Source organism: Sturnira hondurensis, unplaced genomic scaffold, assembly GCF_014824575.4.
Source record: "Sturnira hondurensis isolate 20B ecotype Veracruz unplaced genomic scaffold, ASM1482457v3 Scaffold0005279, whole genome shotgun sequence".
Lineage (NCBI taxonomy): Eukaryota > Metazoa > Chordata > Mammalia > Chiroptera > Phyllostomidae > Sturnira > Sturnira hondurensis.
The window spans coordinates 3,080,201-3,101,343 of NW_028077910.1; the positions used below are offsets into that span (position 1 = coordinate 3,080,201).

Consider the following 21,143-nt stretch of genomic DNA (forward strand, 5'->3'; position numbering starts at 1 on the left):
ATCGATTGGGGTCCAGGTCAATGTACTCATTTTAACTTTAGTACCACTTTAAAGACCCTATCTCCAAATACAGTCTGGAGTACTAGGGGTTAATACTTCAACATGAATTTGGGGGGAATACAATTCAGCCCATAACACCTCTTTACTGAATGTAACCTGGATCCATGGTTACTCCGTGCTCACATCTATTGGAGAATCTTACCTAAATACTTACCCACATTACCCAAATGCCTGTTATTTTACACAGTTATTCATATCAACCCCTCTTACTCTCACAAGTATCTTGGTTAGTCTTTGTAGTATATGGTTACCCTAAGTCTAAAAAACTTTTCCAGGTTTTGTCCCATTTTCCCGTGTATAGCAAAGGGCATCCCAGGACCATTGGATGTCACTCTGAGTAAGGTCACTGAATAGTAACCTGGTCTGTGCTTAATACTCATTTTAATTTAAGTTCAATACTTTTTAAACTTCTTAAACAATATGTATTATTTGGTTTAATACTCATCACAGATTCTAAGCTTTCTTGTAATATTAGAATAACTGAGACTTTCAAAGAAATGCCATAGTAATAACTTAAGTGTGCTTGTGGATTAGATGAAAATTTCAGTGAGACGTATTCTAGAAATAATTGCCTAAAGCATATTATCCTTTGACCCATTGCTTGAAAATTTACATATCTGCATTATCTTTAAAAACCTGTCACTTTTTTCATTTTTTCACAGGATAAAATTGCATTTTTATTCTCTCCCTAAAATGGGAAAAACCACCGGGGGGACTAGTTAGAGAAGGTTGTTTAAGAGTTTTGTTCAAATCTGAGTTTCAGAAAACAGATTTTTGAAGATGGTTAGCAGTGAACTGGAACAGATCATGCTGTGTAAAAGATTAGTTGGGATACACTGATTTTCTAGACTGTAGACTACACCAAAAACTCAATTATAAATTTAATTATGCCTTTAATTGTTAAACAATCAACCAGACTGATTTTTGTTGATAGGTGTCTCATTTCCTGCTGACTCGTAAGCAGGTGCGCCTGCAGGTGCTAAGTTTGCCTTCATCATGTGACCTAACAGCCCTGCTCTTTCCTCCTTTCTGCCTTAGTGATTTTTACATCATATGTGAAGTGAAGAAATGTGCAAAAGCTGAGGTCCAAACCATACCTCTGTGTGTATGGCCATAAAACTAAGAAAGGATTTGAGGCAGGAAGGTAAGGGGCAGATGCCCCAGGCCACCAATCCCATGCTATTTTTGAATAGTAGTCTTTCAGCTCCTCTAAAAATAAACTTCATGGTAAATAAATTTGGGAAACTTTTCAAACTATGGTGATTTGGAATTTGGAAGACACATATCAATAATAGTAAGTTTAAAAATTCTATAGTTTTAAAGCTCCATTTTATAAAACTTCATTTCTATAATATATTTACTAAATATAATTTTGCAAGTGTTTTCAAGTCAAAAGCCCGAGGAATGAATCAAAAGGTTAAGGAGAAAAGAAACAGAAGGGCTTTTAGGCGTTCCTGTGTCCAGTCCAAAGACAATGCAAAGGGCATTCAATTATTTTATGGGTTAGATGTATGTAAACCACAGTCCTTGTGAATACACAGTGGGCATCATTATCCATTACTGAGGTGTCATGGAAAGAAAGTTCATTACCTGACCTGATTCTGGAAGACAGAGCTAATTTTACATGCAAAAGAGATACCAAAGCCTATAGTTTGACTTTTTACAAAAGCAGTCCATGTTTATATTCCTCAAAAGTCTAACACTGAGATGGTTATATCTCAAAAAAAAGAGTAATATTCCAAAGATTTAATTTTTTAATTCTCACTTAAAAATGTAGAACTGAGTGGCTGTTGATATGAAAAACAAAAATGGAAAAAAAATTTAAGCCAGGACGCACCTCAGATAAAATTGTATGGGGCTGAAATTTACAATGCCAGCAGCTGGAAGCAAATACAGTAACACTTTAAAGTAATATTATAAGATTTATTTTTACATACTTAAAATTCTAAAACTCTTCAGAGAATACTGGAAATGGAAAGTGTTTACTTTAGGAGCACTCAACTATGTTTGGTTCAACACTAAACCATAAAAGGATTCATGAAGCAAACTGAACATGTGGTTCTTAAACTGCTTTTAAATAGATTTTAAATAATTCAAGTGGTAAAAAAGAAAAACAACCTTTAATTATCCAAGATTATGTACAGAAAGGGTCTCCTGGAATATTTAAAATGGTAGAGAACCACCAGATTTTGTATAAAATTACACTGTGTTGGGCATTTGCTCTGCAGTACTGATTCAAAAGAACTTCTCTCACTGAAGAAAATGCGCTAAAATGAATAACCACATGTGGCTGTTGAACACTTGGAATATGGCAAATATAACTAAATTTAAATTTTTATTACATTTTAATTATTTTATTTAAAATTAGATAGCCACATATAGCTAGGAGCATTCCAGTCTACTCTCCTTGGCACCAGGTTACATCAATGTCACGCAAAGTGTTCTCATTATATTAACCATGGCTGGACTTCTTCCTATATGGGGTGGATCTGTTAATTAATGTAATGGTGGAAATTCTTCAAAATTTATATGTGTATCAAATCCTCATGCTCTATGCCTTAAGCATATTGCACTTTATTTTTGAATTATACCTCAATAAAAATGAAAAGTAAAAATAATAATAAAAACTAGTTAACAAAAGTCTTAAGGACCTTGACTTATTTGAAGAGAATTAAGCACTAAAAAGAACATGACTTTTAACATGAATATAATAAATTTTTACACAGCCAGTATATATCAAAGTATTAATTTCAGAATGGTTTGTCATAATATAGATTGTTTCTTCCACTAAGTGAAAAATAAATATTTAAGTCATAAAACTCCATTCTAGTTTATGAGAAACGTCAACAAAGGATGATTTTGAGTCAACTGTTACTCGGAAACCAACCTCTTCAGAAAATGAGGCTTCATGGATAGGACTATGAAAATCCTCTGTGATATTTCTGCTGTATAATCAGCCATATACTGAAAACCCATTCTCCTTAATAAATAGTTCAGAAATGTTAAAATGCGCTATTATTTATACGTTGCCTTTGTCATTTGACAGTGAATATAAAAACAGACTATATTGACTTTAATTAAGTGTACATGTGACCAGTTTTATAAATGATATTTTCTCTAAGAAAAGTTTGTGGAAAGTAAAATCCGATACTGGTGTTTATAAGTTCTGACTGTAGCGGGAAAGTATGAAAAGTGGCTGGGAAAAGTGAAATAAGTTGATCAGCATGGTTTACTATTTCTCAGGTTTATTTCTCTTTTCTTTTGAAGAATGTGTTTGTTTATTTTTAGAGAAAGGGGAAGAGGAGAAAGAGAGAGAGAAACAACAATGTGTGGCTACCTCTCCTGTGCCCCCAACTGGTGACCTGGCCCACAACCCAGGCATGTGCCCTGACTGGGAATCCAAGTGGCAACCATTTGGTTTGCAGGCCTGTGCTCTACCCACTGAGCCACACCAGCCAGGGACATTTTTGTTGTTGTTGTTGTTTTTTAATGCTATTTAGCTGATATTTCCTGCTCAGCTATTGCCAGTGCCTTGAAAAGATGGGTTGTACTAAATTGTAACAATAATTTGAATCTTTAAGAAAGACAATCAGATGGCTATCCTGTCCACTGTTTAAAGCTATTAAAAAGTTTTATAAAGTTGTGGAAATGACTATATTTGAATATATTTCATTATATTTCACAATATGTGTATTTCATTTACATAATTTTGTGATTGAAAAAATAAAAATCTTTTTGTCCTTGTTTTTTCCCACATTTTTGTTTAGTTAATTAATTATTCAATTTCTTTTGTTATATATCATTTATATATATCATTTTGTTATATATAATTTATTATTATTTTGTTTTATATCATTATTTTATTATATATCATTTCCATTTCTATAGGTAAAAGTAAAAAATTGTACTTTTGGAAGAGTACTGGAAATTGCACAAATTCAATATGAACTTGTTCTAATTTCACATCAATACAGTCCAAACCTGTACGCAAGTTTTATAATTTTACCATTTTATTTCATTTTCAACATTACCCTCAAGCATGCATTGAAAGTAGGAGAAAAACAAACAAAATTGATGCTGAACTTTGTTCAGCATTAAATTTGAATCATTTGTCAGCTGATATCAAACAAATACAAACTTACTTTTGTAAATTTCATTGACCTCAGTTGTATAGTGGTTGTAAAATAAAATCAGTGGTGTCCTCATCAGGTGAGAAGTCAGGCTCGGATCCAAGTCCAGTCACTTTTATTAAGGGTCAGTTTCTTTAAGGATTGTTTTGCTCATGTCTAAAATGTGGTAGTGAAAGCTTTCCATTTGAAAAATCTAATAAGATGAAGAAAAGTGCTGAAAACCAATTCTTTTTTTTTCAATTAACTTCTTATTGTAAAAAAAAATTGGTTAAGTTCTAGGAGTTTTTTGCAAGTTTTGGATATCATGGGGAATCCTTATAAGATATATCATTGGCCAATAACTTCTCTCATTCCGTAGGTTGTCTTTTCATTTCATTTTGTTGATGGTTTTCTTTGCTGTGCAAAAACTTCTTAGTTTGATGTAGTGTCATTTTTTTTAAATTTTGTTTCCCTTTCCTGAGTAGATACACACAGAAAAATATTGCTAAGAGCAATGTCAAAGAGTTTATTGCCTCTGTTTTCTTCTAGGGGTTTTATAGTTTTCAGTATTACATATAATCCATTTTTAGTTTATACTTATGTATGGTTTAAGAAAGTGGTCTAGTTTTACTTTTTTGCATGTACTTGTCTAGTTTCTAGGTACCATTTATTGAAGAGGCTGTTTTTACCCCATCGTATATTCTTGCCTGTGTCACAGATTAATTGACCATATAGACATGGTTTTACTTTTGAGCTCTCTATTCTTTTGGGTAGAGGAGTTGAATAGACAGTGCTGAAAAGGGGGCATACAGATGGCCAATAGATATGTGGAAAGATGTCCAACGTGAAGGGTTTGAGAAGTACAAATTGGCAGTTACAAGGTGGTCATGGGGATGCAAAGTGCAACATGAAGAATATAGTTCATAATATTTTAATAATTATGTGTAGTGCCAGGTGGTTGCCAGACTTTTTAGAGTGATCGCTTGATAAGTTATATGAATGTCTAACCACTATGCTATGTACCTGAAACTAACATAATAAAGAATGTCAGCTGGAATTGAAAAATAAAAATTAAAAAGAAAAAAGAAAAGAAACAGCAGTCCCAAGGTGGAGTCCCTTGTACCCACCCCAGCAAACCATGACTTAATTTCAGTGTCATTCACCTCCTATGAATGTGACCTTAAATTCCAATAAAGTCTGGGATTTCCTGACAGACACTAGTGAGGCACCTGCCTAATAAGAACCCTTCTCTCCTTCTGCCAAAAAAACTTGACTTTGCCTGAAAGAAACCTTTCCTTTCCTTTGCTGCTAACTTCCTTTTCTTGCCCAAGTGCTGCCTATAAAAACCTCCCATTTTGTAATTCTCAGAGCATCTCTTTTTTTTTTTTACTATGGACACTGCCCAATGCATGAATCTTTCAATAATGCCAATTAGATTTTTAAACTTACTTGGTTAATTTTTATAAACATTTTATTAATTTTTATAAACATTTTAAAATAATGATTTTATTTATTGTAATGGAAGTGTATTGATGAATGACTTTATTTTTAAGCAGTGAATTTTATCATCTTTTTAGAATTAGCAAAGATTTTGGTGGAAACTTTGATTTCTAAAGAGATAGGGTATGTGTGTGATTTAAAATAGAGACCTCCCAGTACAAATAAGAGCATCCTGAGTGACTAACGTACTCTATGGCACAGCTTCCTATGAAGAATGGTCATTCAGAGATGTTTTTTCAAAGAATATCATCTTAGTCATTTCAACAGTCAATTGGAAATTTAATTTCCCTGTTTGAGGCCATAAAAGAACATATAAACAAAATTATTTTTAAAACAAAGATTTTTGAAAGGAACATTGTGACTTTAAACAATCCCTGTTTTCAATATGCCGTGAGTTAAAATTTCTGAAAAAATCCCAACAGCTTAACCGTGAGCAACTTTTTAAATGGTTTGAAGAATCAAATTGAACAACATATGGTATAATCTGAAGCCTTCAGGATATAGACAAGAAGCACCATTAACAGTAAAATAGCGAAAATTCAGACACTGTATTTTTTCCTAACCAATTGACAAGGTACTTCATGTTATGAATATCTAGTATTTGCTTTGACAACTAGGCATATATTTACATCTTGCTGCTCTAGTCAGGGAAGAGCTTCACATTGTTTCTGTTGATTTAGTACCAACTCTTTGACCTTTCAACATTTGTCCAGGTAACTGGACCAAGGACACTTGGTGAAGACTTGTAACAAATGACACTGATATCCTTTGCTCTTTAAATGGTTTGGGTTGACAGGGCTAATGTTGAACCCATAGTCAGTAAACAACACCTAGATCCACTGAATTGTGACGCTGGGAATATTTAATAAACTGTGTCCTTTGATGCCGTCTACCAGAGTAAAACCACTGAAATGACTGATTTCCCTCTCTAAAGTTCAAAACAAAGAAAAACAAAAACAAAAAACCAACAAACAGGATTACAACAAAGAGACATCGACCCAAAGCTTTAAATCAGGGTGGATTTGGGATATGGCATATAAGGAGAGTTAAGTCTCAGTCAAGATAACAGAAATTTCTTGGATTTCAATTAACTAGTAATCCACAGATTAGCCAGGCAGTTATCTGGAGATGCCACTAAAATTAAAATCAACTCTGTAGCCAACAGAAGTTCAGAAGGTAAATTATTAAAGGAAATATATGGAAAGGATCTCCAACTCCTTTGACTATATCTAGTCTTTTAAATATAAGACAATCGTAATGCTTAGAAACTGGGAAAGAATTTTCTTTTATTTTTCAACATACAGCAAGTAGAATACTCCTTAAATATAATCATGCAAAAGCAGAGAAAAAAAAGAGAAAGAACTCATGGGCACATGGGCAACAAGGTGGTGATTGCGGGAGAAGGGTGGTGGGAGTAGGTAGAGGCGGAAGAAGGGTATAGAGGGATGAATGGTAATGGGAAAAATGAAGATAATGGCAAAAAAGATATCCATTTCTCACCTCCCTATTATTTGTTCACCCCATAGCTTTCTGATTACTTCTTTGGTTTGAGCCTCACCCTACGTAGCTGACTGATTCATTCTTTTAGGCTAAGTACCTCTGTATTATAAATGATCACCAGTGTTATAATTATGACCAGTTACTGTAAATATCAGTTTTTATTCATTATTTACCTGAATCCTTAATATGTTCCAGTTACTTGTACTTCATGGTTGAAAATAAAATTGGGTTATCTATCCATAAGAATTCTAAAATTATATGATTCTAGATGAGACTTGCTTGGGTCATATATTAATATAGTTGAAACACTACAGCAAGGTGGTGAAAGCAGTTATGATGAACTTTTTAATATCCTAGACATTTAATCTTTGACATATTTGTCAAATTTGTTAATTTGTATAATGAACAAAGAAAGAGAATAAATAAAACTTATGATATCCTAATATCTTAATTAGAATTTCAAAACTTTTTGAATCAATGGATTTCCTGTTAGTTGCAGTAACAGAAGAGATATGAGAGAATTGACAAAAACATTTAAGGAGAAAAAAACATATATTTGTAAACAAACATCATGGTAAAGGCTTATACAGATTTTAAAAATACTTTTTAAAAGATTTTATTTATTTATTTTTAGAGGGGAAGGGGAGGAGAGAGGGAGAGAAATATCAATATGTGGTTGCCTCTCGTGCGTCCTCTGCCAGGAACTGGCCTGCAACCCAGGCATGAGCATGTAGCCTGTGCTCAATTCGCTGAGCTACACCAGCCAGGGCTAAAAATAAATTTTCATTAGGTAAATTAAAATTAAGATATAATCCGGGACAAGAATCATCAGAAAAAAGTGGTCATGTTAACAAAACCAGTTATTCAATCAACAACTATATACTGGGCACCCACTGAGCATAGAGATCAGGTGGAGGATTCTTTTTTTTTTCTTAAAGTTTTTTTTAAGATTGTATTTATTTCTTCTTAGACAGAGGGGAAGGGAGAAAGAGAAGAAGAGAAATATCAGTGCATGTTTGCTTCTGTGTGTCCCCAAACAGAGAACCTGGCTGGCAACCCAGGCATGTGTTCTGACTGGGAATTGAACCAGTGACTCTTTGGTTCACAGGCAGGCACTCAATCCACTGAGTCACACCAGCCAGGAGGTTGAAGATTCTAAATATATATATTTCTCAGTCCTGACTGAGGTGGAGCAGCAATATTAAAAGTAGCAATTCAAGACACTGAAAGAACAGCAACATGAGGTCACAAAGTCTAGGTCAGTAGCCACAACAGTCCAAATGAGATAAGGCAAATAAAGAACACATTTCTGCAGTTTAGTGGCTAAACCACTAAATTTCAGTGGCTAAACCACTGAATTTCTCAAAATTCAGTTGCATTGGAATTACCTGAAATGTCTGTTAAAACACAGATGGTTGGGCCGCTCCTTGGAGTTCCTGTATCAACCAGGGGTGGAGCTAGAGAGTTTTCATTCCCTCACTAACAATCTACGAGCTAGAGATATAGGTATAGATAGTCCTCCTTCTTTTCTTGTTTTGAAGAAAATAAGGCTCAAAAAAGATAATTAATAGGCCAGATGAAGTTAAAGGCCTGTTTTTGTACAAAGAATAATGCACCCTGGCTGGTGTAGCTCAGTGGATTGAGCACAGGCCTGTGAAGCAAAGGGTTGCTGGTTGGATTCCCAGTCAGGGCACATGCCTGGGTTGCAGGCCAGGTCCCCAGTAGGGGAAGTGCAGGAGGCAACAGCACATTGATGGTTCTCTCCATTTTTTTCTCCTTCCCTTCCTCTCTCTCTAAAAATAAATAAACAAAATCTTTAACAAAAGAATAATGAGACGTTCTTTTTTGTGTAAAAAGAGCAAAGGTTATCTTAAAATATTTACTCTTTGCCCTGACTCTGTAATAATTAAGAGCTACTTAAATATGCAACAAGACTTACTGTGCAGAACTACCTTATGGGAAGTTCCTGTATCTTGTTTGGGCAATCCACTTAGATCATATTTTATGAAATGCATCAGCATTCTTGTTTAAAAAACACCTACCTGAATCAATGCAAAATTTGTGGTATCCTTCTCTGTAATCAAAGAGAAGGAACTACTGATACATGCCACCATGAATCAACATTGGAGACATTATTATAAGTAAAAGAACCTGTACAGAATATGCACATATTTCATGCTTCAATTTTTATGATGTTCTAAATTTCTGTAGCATGAGAAAAGTGATACTGGTGATTAGCTAGGGCTAGTGACGGGGAATGACTCTGAAGGGACTCAAACTTTCAAAGGTGATAAAAATGTTTTTAGGTAATAGGTATGGAGATTAACATGGGTGTAGTCTTTTGTCAGTTAAGATGTATGCATTTCAGTATACGTAAATTTTATCTGAAAAAATAGCAAGGGTGCTGCAGAGTGTAAGGAAATGTACAGACAAACCATCCCCTGGTAGAATGTATATAGTTGATGAAGTTGAGTGATGCATACAGAAAGTTCATTATAATATTATTTTTAATTTGCATATATTAAAAAGCAAACAAACAAAAACGTCTCCTTGGATTTTTGTCATTCATGCTATACTACTTCTTTATAACTTAATCATCCTTAAGTTAGTTAATAAAACAAAGTTATAAAAACTGCAAAAAGAGGTAGTTTTATATTAAATCCTCTAATAATTATTTACCTGATAATGTTCAAAGGAATGAAGTCAGATACTATTGTTCACTTTGAACAAATTATTACTTGTAGTTTTTATGTATAATTCAGAATCCACCTTCTCTTTCCTTCTTCCCCCCAAAATTTTGAGGAGGGTTGCATTATATTTTTAATGTGAACAAAATAATAAGATATAGCATCTAAAACAATTTCAATAAGGAGAGATAAATTAAGTGGGAGTCAGGTTGGGTGGAGGCGGGCAAAGGGGCAATTGGGACAATTGTAATAGCATAAGCAACACAATGTATTTTTTGTAAAGGAACAGGGGTATAAATCACTACAGTTAATCACAGATTGTTAGTATCCAGGGCAACATGAGAAATACAATGAGTTGTATCTTTTTCTCTCCTGTGTGTTATATAGACATTCATATGTTCAAGAGAAATCCTCTCTCCTCTCATAATGCCAAATCCTCTTTGGCATTATATTTGTAAAATAACTGCTCATGTGAGTCCTCTATAAATGCATGAGTAATATAGTAGATAATGTTATTTATTGAACTGATCTTTTGTCATTGAATCTAAAAACTCTTACATACATCTTGCCCAAAATGATCAGTCATTTCATCATTGTTTAAGAATAAAAGTATCAACTAAGACTACTCATATTGTAAGAAATATTTCTTTAAAAGGTATTCTAAAGGAATGATTAAAACAGAAAATATATCATATGACAAATGCCACAGCCATAATTGTAATAGATAAGAACCACTGATGGATGCTAACATTTATGGGGGAAAGTATGGTAAGAAAGAGGATGTTCACATAGTCACATAGTATCTCCCTAGAAGACATTCATGAATTACAAAAGAAAAAAGTAGTAACCAGGCAATGGAGAAAACTGTCAGACATCACCATAACTAAGGGATTCAAGTCAGCATCATGAGCCATGAGAAACATCAACAGTATGTATATTCTCCTATGATGTACTGAGGAGGACATGCCACCTCTTCTAAAGGACCCCTGCCAGAAATGCGTGACGACATACAACCACTACGAGTTGCTGGACAAGCTCAATTGAGGGCCATATTGGAAAACCAACTGCCAGTACTCATGAAAGCATCGAGGTAATAAAAGAAAGATGTCCAGATCAGAGAGAATTGAAAAAACGAGGCAACTAAGTGCAGTACAGAGTTCTGGATTGGATGGTGCAGCCGAAGAAAGGAAAAAAAAGTAGTAAAAGAATTGGAGAAATTTGAAAAATGTCTATAATTAGTAGCATTGTATTAATGTTAATTCTATGACTTGAATGATTTTACTGCATTACGTGAGATGTTAATGTTAGAAGATGCTGACATAAATGTAAATAAATTAACTACATACAACTTTTTTGAGTAGAAAATATATGAAAATAAAATGAAAACACATACTGAGATTGCTTGAGATTAGCCAACATTTTACCAGATATGACTGAATTCTACATTTATGAAACGACCTGGATTAAAATGATGTCCAGAGTAAGTGTGGTCCACTGGGCAACTTGCCGACCTAAGCAGAGTATTCACAAAGTATCCACTTTTCAGTAGCCTTGCAGCCCACTGATCTGTCACAGAGAATCAGCTGTCAGGTCCGGGGAAGTGAGAGCATTTGCAAATGAGACAGCTGCACCGATATGTCTGATGTTGCTCAAATATTACAGATGACCACTTTCTAATTTCAGAAGTGTAATAGTGAGACAATAGATTATACAAAGTACAGATCAACGAGGTCTCAGATAATAATTTCTTACATGGGCTAAAGGGGTATTTTAGAAAACAAAGCATAGTCAGACTCCCCCTAAAAAATGACAAATTATATCTCATAACTCAATTTACATCTTTTTTGAGAATGTTATTGATTAATTGGTAAAGTCAGAACAGCTGGACTTGAGTAAGATAATTATTAAAGTCTTTTGTGATATTTTGTGGAGAACAGAGAAAATATTGGCAGAACACATACATAATACCATGATTCTTTGGAAGTTTAATTACTGAGTGAAATATCATGGTTAATGCGTTAGTATCACCCTGGAAGAAGGTCCAAAGAGCATTTTCCTAGCCAAGTCTGTATAAATGTAATATTTTTCAATGACACATTAGACAGCAATTCAATGGTGCAGGGAGCACTTGCCAAAATCACAGTTGTCTTCAGTGTGCCACATGACCCCCACTGTTATGAATAAAGGGAAAGAGAAAGAAGTCTGGTGCAAACCTGGGCATTGCTTTGCTGCCAGAGACTGGCCAAACCCAAGGGATCCCGTCTCATAGGCAGCCACACAATTTGATCATGTTGAGTCCACTCATTTCCAGCATCATTGCTCACAACGTTATTCATCTAACTTGACCGAATATACCCCCAGATCCTGGACTTAAAGTTATCACAGCTACCCCAAAGCAGCAGATATTTCATGCTTCTAGGTTTCTGTACATGTTTTTTGACCTACATGGAGTGCCTGTCATCTATCACCAATATATAAAATAGGTTTTTTTGTTCGTGATACTGTAATTTATTTAAGACAGAGAATTTATTATAGAGTTTTCACAATATTTATTCCAACAAATGAGTGACCTGTAATTTAAGAAGATAAAAATTCTCTTTTTAAAACACAGATTGGTAGGATTGTTTTTATACTTGAGTTTAGTTTAGGGAGCATGTACTTGTACATTACAACCTTGCAATACTTCCAAGGATAATGAATATTATCAATGAACTTACCGACACTTGGGTAACCAGGCGTAGAAGGGTCTCCTCCTGGATTCAACGACACCATGAATGTGTCATAGCTAAGATTTGCAGTCTTTGGTAAGTCACAAGGATCGATATACAGAAGCACTCCTCCAAATCCAGCCTTTTCCAACAAGGAAAGCTAAAAGAGAAGAATGAAGTATTAAAAATGTTACCATGCACATTAGCAGTTCATTCACATATTCATTCACTTTCATGAATATGCCTGGCTCCCTTTTCTGGGTTTTATTTTCCATTTAAAATGAACAGACACTTCAGATATCCCCATTCTCAAACCCAGCCAGGGAGTTATTCTACTGGCCTCTTCCCTTTATTCTCTACCGTAACAATATTTAAGCAGTGTTCCTGTAAGGACTATATTTGATTTTACTTGTCAGAACATGGAATTTCCCCCTCTCTCCTTTTTACTCAGCTAAGTGGACCTGGAGTTTCCAATTTCATGAGACTAGCAGATACCAACTACAGACAAGGTTCTGTTGTAAAAGGGGAGTTGTGACCACTGCATCATGGCCTCCCCTGGAGCAGAAACTGGGGGGATATTTTGGTATATTTCTTCCAGGGCTTAGTCTGTCATATCCGTTGTTAAAATGTTAAAATCCTTTCACACTGGTTGGCCAATACTCACTGTCCTGGATGTCCTGAAGGCCCCCGCCAAGTCATTCTGGTCTCTGCTCAGGACGTCTCACCTAGATCCCCCAGACAGCAACTGAGGGGATACACCCAAGAGGGGAGGTGTCCTTCTGAATGGTCAGCCCCTACTCTGTCTCTGTCTTTGAACATTTTGAGAATACCCCCTGATTACTTTATCTGAGACACATTTAATGTAAAGATTCCTCTCTGTCTCTTAGTAAATATACAATAAGTATCTATGATGGGACAGATGAACTTGAAAACATCACATGTTCTGTTTGTTTTAACCTGTTAAATTAATTTTGGAGAGTAAAGATCTTATTCATCTTAGTGAAACTTAGGATGCACTTGCATTTACAACTTGATTGTAACTACATAAAGGAAATAACATATAGATTTGTAGAAAAATAAAAACTAGTATGTGATATAAGTGTGCCACACATTATGGCTTTTTTTCAACTCCTTTAAAATGTTTTGTACTTTCCAATTTTTTGGTGTACTAAACAAGTAATTTTAAATCCTCCCTCAAGGATATATTTATTGATTTGAGGGGGAAGAGAGAGATGTATTTGTTGATTTGAGAGGGGAAGATAGATGAGAGATGAGAGAGAAAGAGAGAGAGATGAGGGAAACATGGATTGGTTTACTCTCATACATTCCTCTACAAGGTATCAAACCTGCAACCTAGGTCTGTGCCCTGATGAGACTGAATCCACAACCTTGTATACAGGAGGGTGCTCGATCCAACTGAGTCACCTTGCCAGGGCCGTATTATTTTTGTAATAAGAAAAAATAAATAAAATGAACACTGAGAACCTAAGCAAAATGTAATTGTCTTTTACATGCCTTCTATAACAAATCACTCTCATTCGACTTCTGTCATTTTTTACCATCAGGGGAAGAATTTGGGCAGAGAGGAAGAGTGAGAGAAGAAAACATAGAATACAGGAACACAATGCTGAATTTACTATTCTGAAAATAATGATCAAAAGATTTATTTTGAATGTTCTGCTCAATATAGGAGAATATATTATAAAAAATACAAAATTTTACTTTTTTAAAATTACTGAAGTAACTCATGATAATTGGAGAAGAAAAAGATACAGGGGGAAAATGTTAGCCTATTAGAACCTCTAGACCCTCTTCTTAGGGCTTATGCTCATACACACTTAAACACTTGCAAAGTAAAAGCACATATCATAAATGCTATTCTGTAAACTATTTTTACATTTAATATTGTATGACTAACCATTTGTCCATATTGATGTGCACACTTTTATATAACTGCTGCATGGCAGGCATATATAAATAATATTATAAACAGAGTCCATCAAATGTTATTTAACCAATCCCTGACTGTTGGTAATACAAACTGTTTTTTTTAAGATTGTACTGCAGCAAACTTCTTTATAGCTAAATCATTGCATGTATATCTATTTTCATGAAATAAATTTCCATAGGTAAAATTTCTAATTACAATATTTCCATTTTTATGATTTTTGATAAACTAAATTTCCTCTAGAAAATCTATAATGTTAGATTCTTGCCCGCCATATATGTAAGCACTTGTTCCCCTTCAGAGCACCAACACTGGGTATTAGTTTTGAAAAAAAATTGCCAATAGAGCTAAAATGATTTGTCCAAAATTTTTTGAAATTGCATGCTAAATTTATTTTTGCTTGTGATTTTGGTCACTTGAATATTTTGTTTTCAGAATGATCTGCTTGTCAAAAACTATTTTTTTATGATTTTTGAACTACTTTTTAATTTCCAGCTCTACATTGAGTCTTCCTTTGTGCAGGTGATATGCTGGCTTTAGGACATAAAGTTAAGTATGGCATGGTCCCTGCTCCCAGGGAGGTTAGTTGACCTGGCGAATGACCAACAGATCTTATTGAAGACGGGAGCTTCTAACACAAAGCCCAATTAAAAGGTAGCGCGTGGCTGCCAGGAGAAGGATGTGAGGCCAGGTTCAGGGTCAGGGGAAAGTGGAGAATGGTTCTTTAAAGAAATGTCTGCTGTGGACACAAGACAGGGATGTGGGGATCTAGCTCTTTAACTTAAATAAATGTGCTGACCTTGTTTTAGTAAGATATTTAAATTATCTTCAAAATCTCTTCTAAAAAGTAAGTATGCTAACTATGCTGACTGTTTAATGTTTATGGAACCTAGTGATTTAGATTTAATTTAGTTTGAAATAAAATGCTGGAGTTGCATGTTTTGTCTCTTCTGATTTTATCTAGTACTATAATTGGATCCTTTTTATTATCAATATATACCCTGATTTTTTTAACTGGATAGCCTATAATGAAGCAATGTAGTTTAGTAGTATACTATCTTTAGGCAGAGTAGATCACCCTCCTGCAGCCCTGAAGAGACAGCCTAATAAGTGATTTCATTTCCTCTTTCTATTCATTGCTTGCAGTGGTGGTACTTGAGGTCAACACCTCCCCAATGTTGTCAAATCTGGTTCCTGGTGCCTTCCCTACTGGCCATTATAGATTTCTTTAATAAGTAGTTTAATTCAATGACTCTATTTCAGAAATTGTTTGCTGCTCGATTTCCAATGAAGTTGGCAAAGGAAGAAACTATTCATACTCAATCAAATAAACACTGTCCCTCTGGGTTGTTAGCATTGCGTTTTGAACATGGTGAGGTGAGGCTTTCCTAAAATGTTCAAATGATCCAGTATTCTGGTGGGGTTCTATTTTTAAAAATTCATTCAAATTTAAGCCAATGAAAAAAGGATGAAGCTAGCAGTCAGTTGGGCTGTCTACTTTGGCTGGTGGCCGACCGTCCATGGGTGCACGTGTGAAAGTCACTAGCCCTGCTGATCACCTCTCATAGCTTGAACGTTAAGATGACAATGATATTGTAGGACATTTCTAATTCATAAAAAAGAGGGCAAATGTAGGGCCAAAATTTCCTGATATCAAATTCCAGCTATTTTTTGCCTTTCTCACTCAAATATACTATATACCTGAGAGGTTTGGGGTTCGTGGTTATGCTTACCACCTTGTAAACTAAGGCAACATTTGACAATAATAGGGCAAGTCAGAAATTAGAATGGAGACACAAAAATGAATCAGGCAGGTTGTACTGGGACCGAGAGTGGTAAGGTCATGGAGAGAGAGGCCTTGGTCACTTGGCTTGTGTGTACAGCAAGACTGTACTGCCCTAGAGGGGCTCCGTTTCCTAATTCAAACAAAGCATCACATGAGCAAGGGGGTTCTCTGTTCAGAAACAATTCCCTGACATCTACAAACTAGTAGATGAAAAAGGATTCAGAGAAAACAGAGATTAGAGTGGACAAGAGAGGAAATGCTGCACATAGACTCCATGCCCAGCTGTGCTCCCTTCATTTTGATGGGCTGAAATTTTCCTCCCTTTCCTTAGACAAGTGAAAAAGCACTAGACTGGGAGATGGTACTGCATTTGCTCCCCACCCCAACACATAAGCAGCGATGTGACAACTCATACCATCTTTCCAGGCATTGGTTTTACCCTCCATAATATGCAATAATCAAACAGCATTATCCTTAGAGACCCTTTCTGTTTTAAAGGAAAAAAATGCAATATAATCACATGATTTAAAAAATGTTTATAGCCTTGGCTGGTGTAGCTCAGTAGATTGAGTGCAGGCTGCAAACCAAAGAGTTGCCCATTTGATTCCCAGTCAGGGCACATGCCTGGGTTGTGGGTCAGGTCCCCAGTGAGGGTACGTGAGAAGCAACCACACATTGATGTTTCTCTCTCTCTCTTTTTCTCCCTCTCTTCTGCTCTTTCTAAAAATAACTAAATAAATTCTTTAAAAATAAGAGTATGAACTAAAAAAATAAAATAAATAAAAATGTTTATGAACATATTTACTGTACTTTTAAATATGTTGTCAGGTATTAAATTTGCTTCTTTTTAAATTGAATCTTTATTGTATTTTTTCCATTACCTTTTAGCCTCCTTATGTCTCTCTCCCCCCAACAATTGCCACATGTTGTCCATGTCCATGAGTGAGATTCACTTTTAAACTATTGGTCGGGGATATATTTTTCAAAAATAACAAAATTTCTATGATTAAGAAAAATCTTTCACATAGTTTTATGATATGGTTTCTTACAAGTATAACTATTTTAATTTTGCATTATACTTTTGTTAGGAACAAATTGAGGACCACTTAAATAATTAGATTCTATATATTAAAACTCTTCTGAGTATTTAAATTATTCTTTTCTTATTGAGTATATTAAAATGCTAATTTCATCTTTCAAAACTCTCTAGCATTGCTTATACTCTAAAACCTGTTGCATATCAGTGACAATTGCAATAAATCATGTAGGGTTAAGTAAATAGTATTTTAATGCAGTCATCAACATTTAGCTTATATTGAGAATATTTCTACTTGAATAAGTACTTCAACCAGTACTTTATTTCCATGAGAAAAGGTAAATGTTGTGTATAGCTACTGAGCAAGTTCATTCAAAACACCCATCATTATGCTTACTTATACCATGAAGCCAAACATTCCTCTTCCTCAAAAGAAAAAAAAATCCCATTACATTTCCATGAAAATAGGAATCACTAAACTAACCTATACAAGGCCTGCCACCCTTTTATTTACCTCAGAGAACCACTAAGAGCTGAGAGCCAGCATAATCCTTGGCCAAGTTTTCGTGAGGGATAAAATCTCAGTGTGCCCAAGGTGGCTAAGATAACTGCTAGACTAGTAACAGAAATGGTCCTGACTCATCCTCTGACACTTTTCTGTTTCTACACAGTCAGTCAGATTCCCTCTAGTTGTTTCTTGGCTGCATCAACAAAGAAGACATCATGTGAAGCATTTATGGTGGCACCAGTCCCCAAAGTGAGATTTTATTTTTTATCCCCAGAAATTTTAAAAAATTGGTGGGTAACTCTGGCACTAGATTATGACCTGCTTGGAGACATAAACTTTTCAGCTTCATTTTATATCCCCAATGCCTCAGATAGTGCCAGCACTGAAAACTTATTCCATTTTTCATTGAATGGATGAATGAATATTATCAGTACAAGTGTATTATAAGAATGTTATTTTGCTCTGTAGTTCATATTCACTGACTGAAAAAATTATGCTATACATTTTCATGTGGCATCACATGTGTATATTTGTTAGAATGTGAATGTAAGTGTTAAGCCAGCTTGTCTCTGAAATGAAAAGAATAATATACAATTAAATGTGTTATGTTGCCTCCTTATATTTCTCTAGTATATATAGTTAAAACATTGATTTTGATTTTCCTTTATCTTGTTTTATATTTTATATAAGAGTAAAGTGTAGTGGAGTCTAGCCCACTGGGATTTGAACATGTGAATTCATTTTGTCAGTAGAGTCTTGGAGATAAAATATCTTTGCCAACTTCAAGGTGGCTAATCCCATATTTCTTACTGTGAACCATATTAATACATCTCTCCTTGTCTATTGTACATAAAGCTAGGTCCTACCATTTGCCAAATCACTTCTGAAATAAATGGTACTAGAATCCATGGATAGGATAAGCAATCAAACAGATTTTACAAAACGCAAAGCTCCCTGGAAATTACTCAGCAGTCGTACTACAGGACCTGAAAATGGTCCAACATAGGTTTACATTCCCAGTACCCTGGGAAACCAGCATGGTATTCAGATATTCAGGGGGAAAAAGACATTAAAAATAAAATCATAGCCAGGGAGAATAAAAGAGAAAGGGCTCCGCGCCATTTCCTACAAGTTAAACTGTCTCATTGATTTCTAGTCTTACCTTCCAATGCAAACATCTTTTCTATCCCAGAAAGTGGATGCTATTATTGTCATTTAGACAATCCACTTCTTCACAGAATCCAGCAAGGACATATCCATTAAATTCCACAGTGAGGTGTTAAACCATTCACCAATGACTCTAAAGTTTTCAGCTCACCCATTTGAACCCATTGAACGTCAGCCCTGCCTGCTTGAGGGTTTTGTTTTTGTTTTTAATTTATTTTCACTGGTTATCAATGCATGGGAGCCCTGATCTACCATCTACAATCAAGAATCAAAGTAGAAAGCTTGTGTTTTCCTCCATCATTCAGTTTCTCCAAAACATTAGTTCCATACCAGAATCATTTCTCTGGTCTCCATAGCTAGAAACACTTCTCGAATCTTTATTTTAAAAGCAAGAGAGAGCAAATATAACACAAGACCTTAGTTTTACAGATAAAATTAAGCTTTACTGTTATGGACTGCATTTTGTCCACCTAAGGTATATAAGTTTAAGTCCTAATACCCAACACAGGTCAGAACGTGAATAGGGCCTTTAAAAAGGTAACCAAGCTAAGTGAGGTCATATGGGTGGGCTTTAATCCAGTATGAGTGGTGTTCTTATAAGAAGAGGGAGATACAGGGAGAGACATGTGCACGCAGAAAAAGAAGCATGTGAACACACGGCAAGAAGGCAGCAGTCAGCAAGCGAAAAATAAAAGCCTCAGGAGGAATCAAACCTGGGGACAGCTTCATGTTAAATTTTCAGATTCCAGAACTGTGAGAAACTAAATTTCTGTTTAAGCCACCCAGGGTATGGTGTTTCGTTATGGAAGCCCTAGGAAACTAACACTTCCACATAAAGTATGCATCTACCAAACTTAGTGTGTTGAGTTGGAAAAATAATTTGGATTAGAATGTAGATCTTGAGTCATCTTTAAGTCTAATCATCAAGTATTAATCGTACATCTACTAAGAGAGAAATACCGCCTCAGAAGTCACTTGTTGATTTTTATTCAGAACATTTGATAGGTTATTTAAATTCCCATCATACAGAAGTCATGATTCAGGAAGGTTAAGAGTTTGACCCAGGGTCAAAGCTAATAAGTGGTAATGCCAGGGATCGAACTAGAGCTTCCAGAATCCAAATCTGGCAATCCTTCCACTGAAGCGCACTTTTGCTTTCAATTATACAGCCATCGTTCACAAAGAAAAAGAAACCAGTGACAGGGTGAATTTATAAAAAACATCAGATGTTTTTTTGCTGTGATCTGCCTCCTGAGAAGACAGTGAAATCGATACTGAGTGAATTGTATGCCTGTGTATTTAGATTGCCAAACAGACATGGATTTTTACTAAGTACTGTGAAGGGGTTAAAACAACAGATTGTGTACATTTTAGATTAAAGATTCATGGTTATAGTAAGAGAAAAACAAAAACAAATTAAAAAATATGAATTTTACATTTCATAGCACATTCTCATTTATTTAAATAGCTATGTTGTATGTGAAAATGAAAATATCAGGCATAATATATGATCATTTCTTAAGCAGATATGTTGTCCTGAGAGCTCAAATTTTATATTCTTTCTTTTTGGACATGTTTTCCCTATTAATAGTTGTGTTGTTTGATCCTTGTATTATGCATTGCTTTGTTAGGTGCCATTACAAAGGTCTATAGATTCCAGTTAGGTTTGCTCTGTTTCGTTCATAAATAAACTCATCTTTGTTAGTGAGAAAAAAGACTACTTTTTCGAGGAATATTCACTGTAATCAGACCGAGCATACACAAAGCACAATCACAGCATTCTTTTTGATTTCACTGAGCATCTTCACTTGGATTTCAAATTGCTTTACTTGATGTATCCAAAGCTATTTAAATAATTCTAGTGAGATTATTAAGAAGCAACGACCCCCTGCTTTTGTAAAGAACGAACTTATTCAGAAAGTTAAGCCTATTGCCATAATTCTAAAAGTACTCTCAACTTTTATTATTGCAATTCATAAAGGAGAAAAGGAGGGTAGGGCTGAGGAAAGAAGGAAGGGAGGGAGATTGGAGGGAAGGAAAGAGAATCTCTTATTTTATAAGGTATCTTCAATATCGATGTATATTTTATTCCACTTTAAACTAATTTCTCATTGTGGCCTGTTGAATTATTCTG

At 35.0% G+C, this 21,143-nt stretch overlaps 1 protein-coding gene across 2 annotated transcripts in view; it reads right to left on the reverse strand.

Moving 5' to 3' along the window:
- NAALADL2 (N-acetylated alpha-linked acidic dipeptidase like 2) overlaps positions 1-21,143 on the reverse strand; it is a 926,327-nt gene that overhangs the window by 433,718 nt on the left and 471,466 nt on the right. For both annotated transcript variants that reach the window (XM_037046503.1, XM_037046502.1), the window contains exon 5: positions 12,574-12,724. In XM_037046503.1, the coding sequence (XP_036902398.1) occupies positions 12,574-12,724 (151 nt within the window). The remainder of the gene's footprint in view (positions 1-12,573; positions 12,725-21,143) is intronic.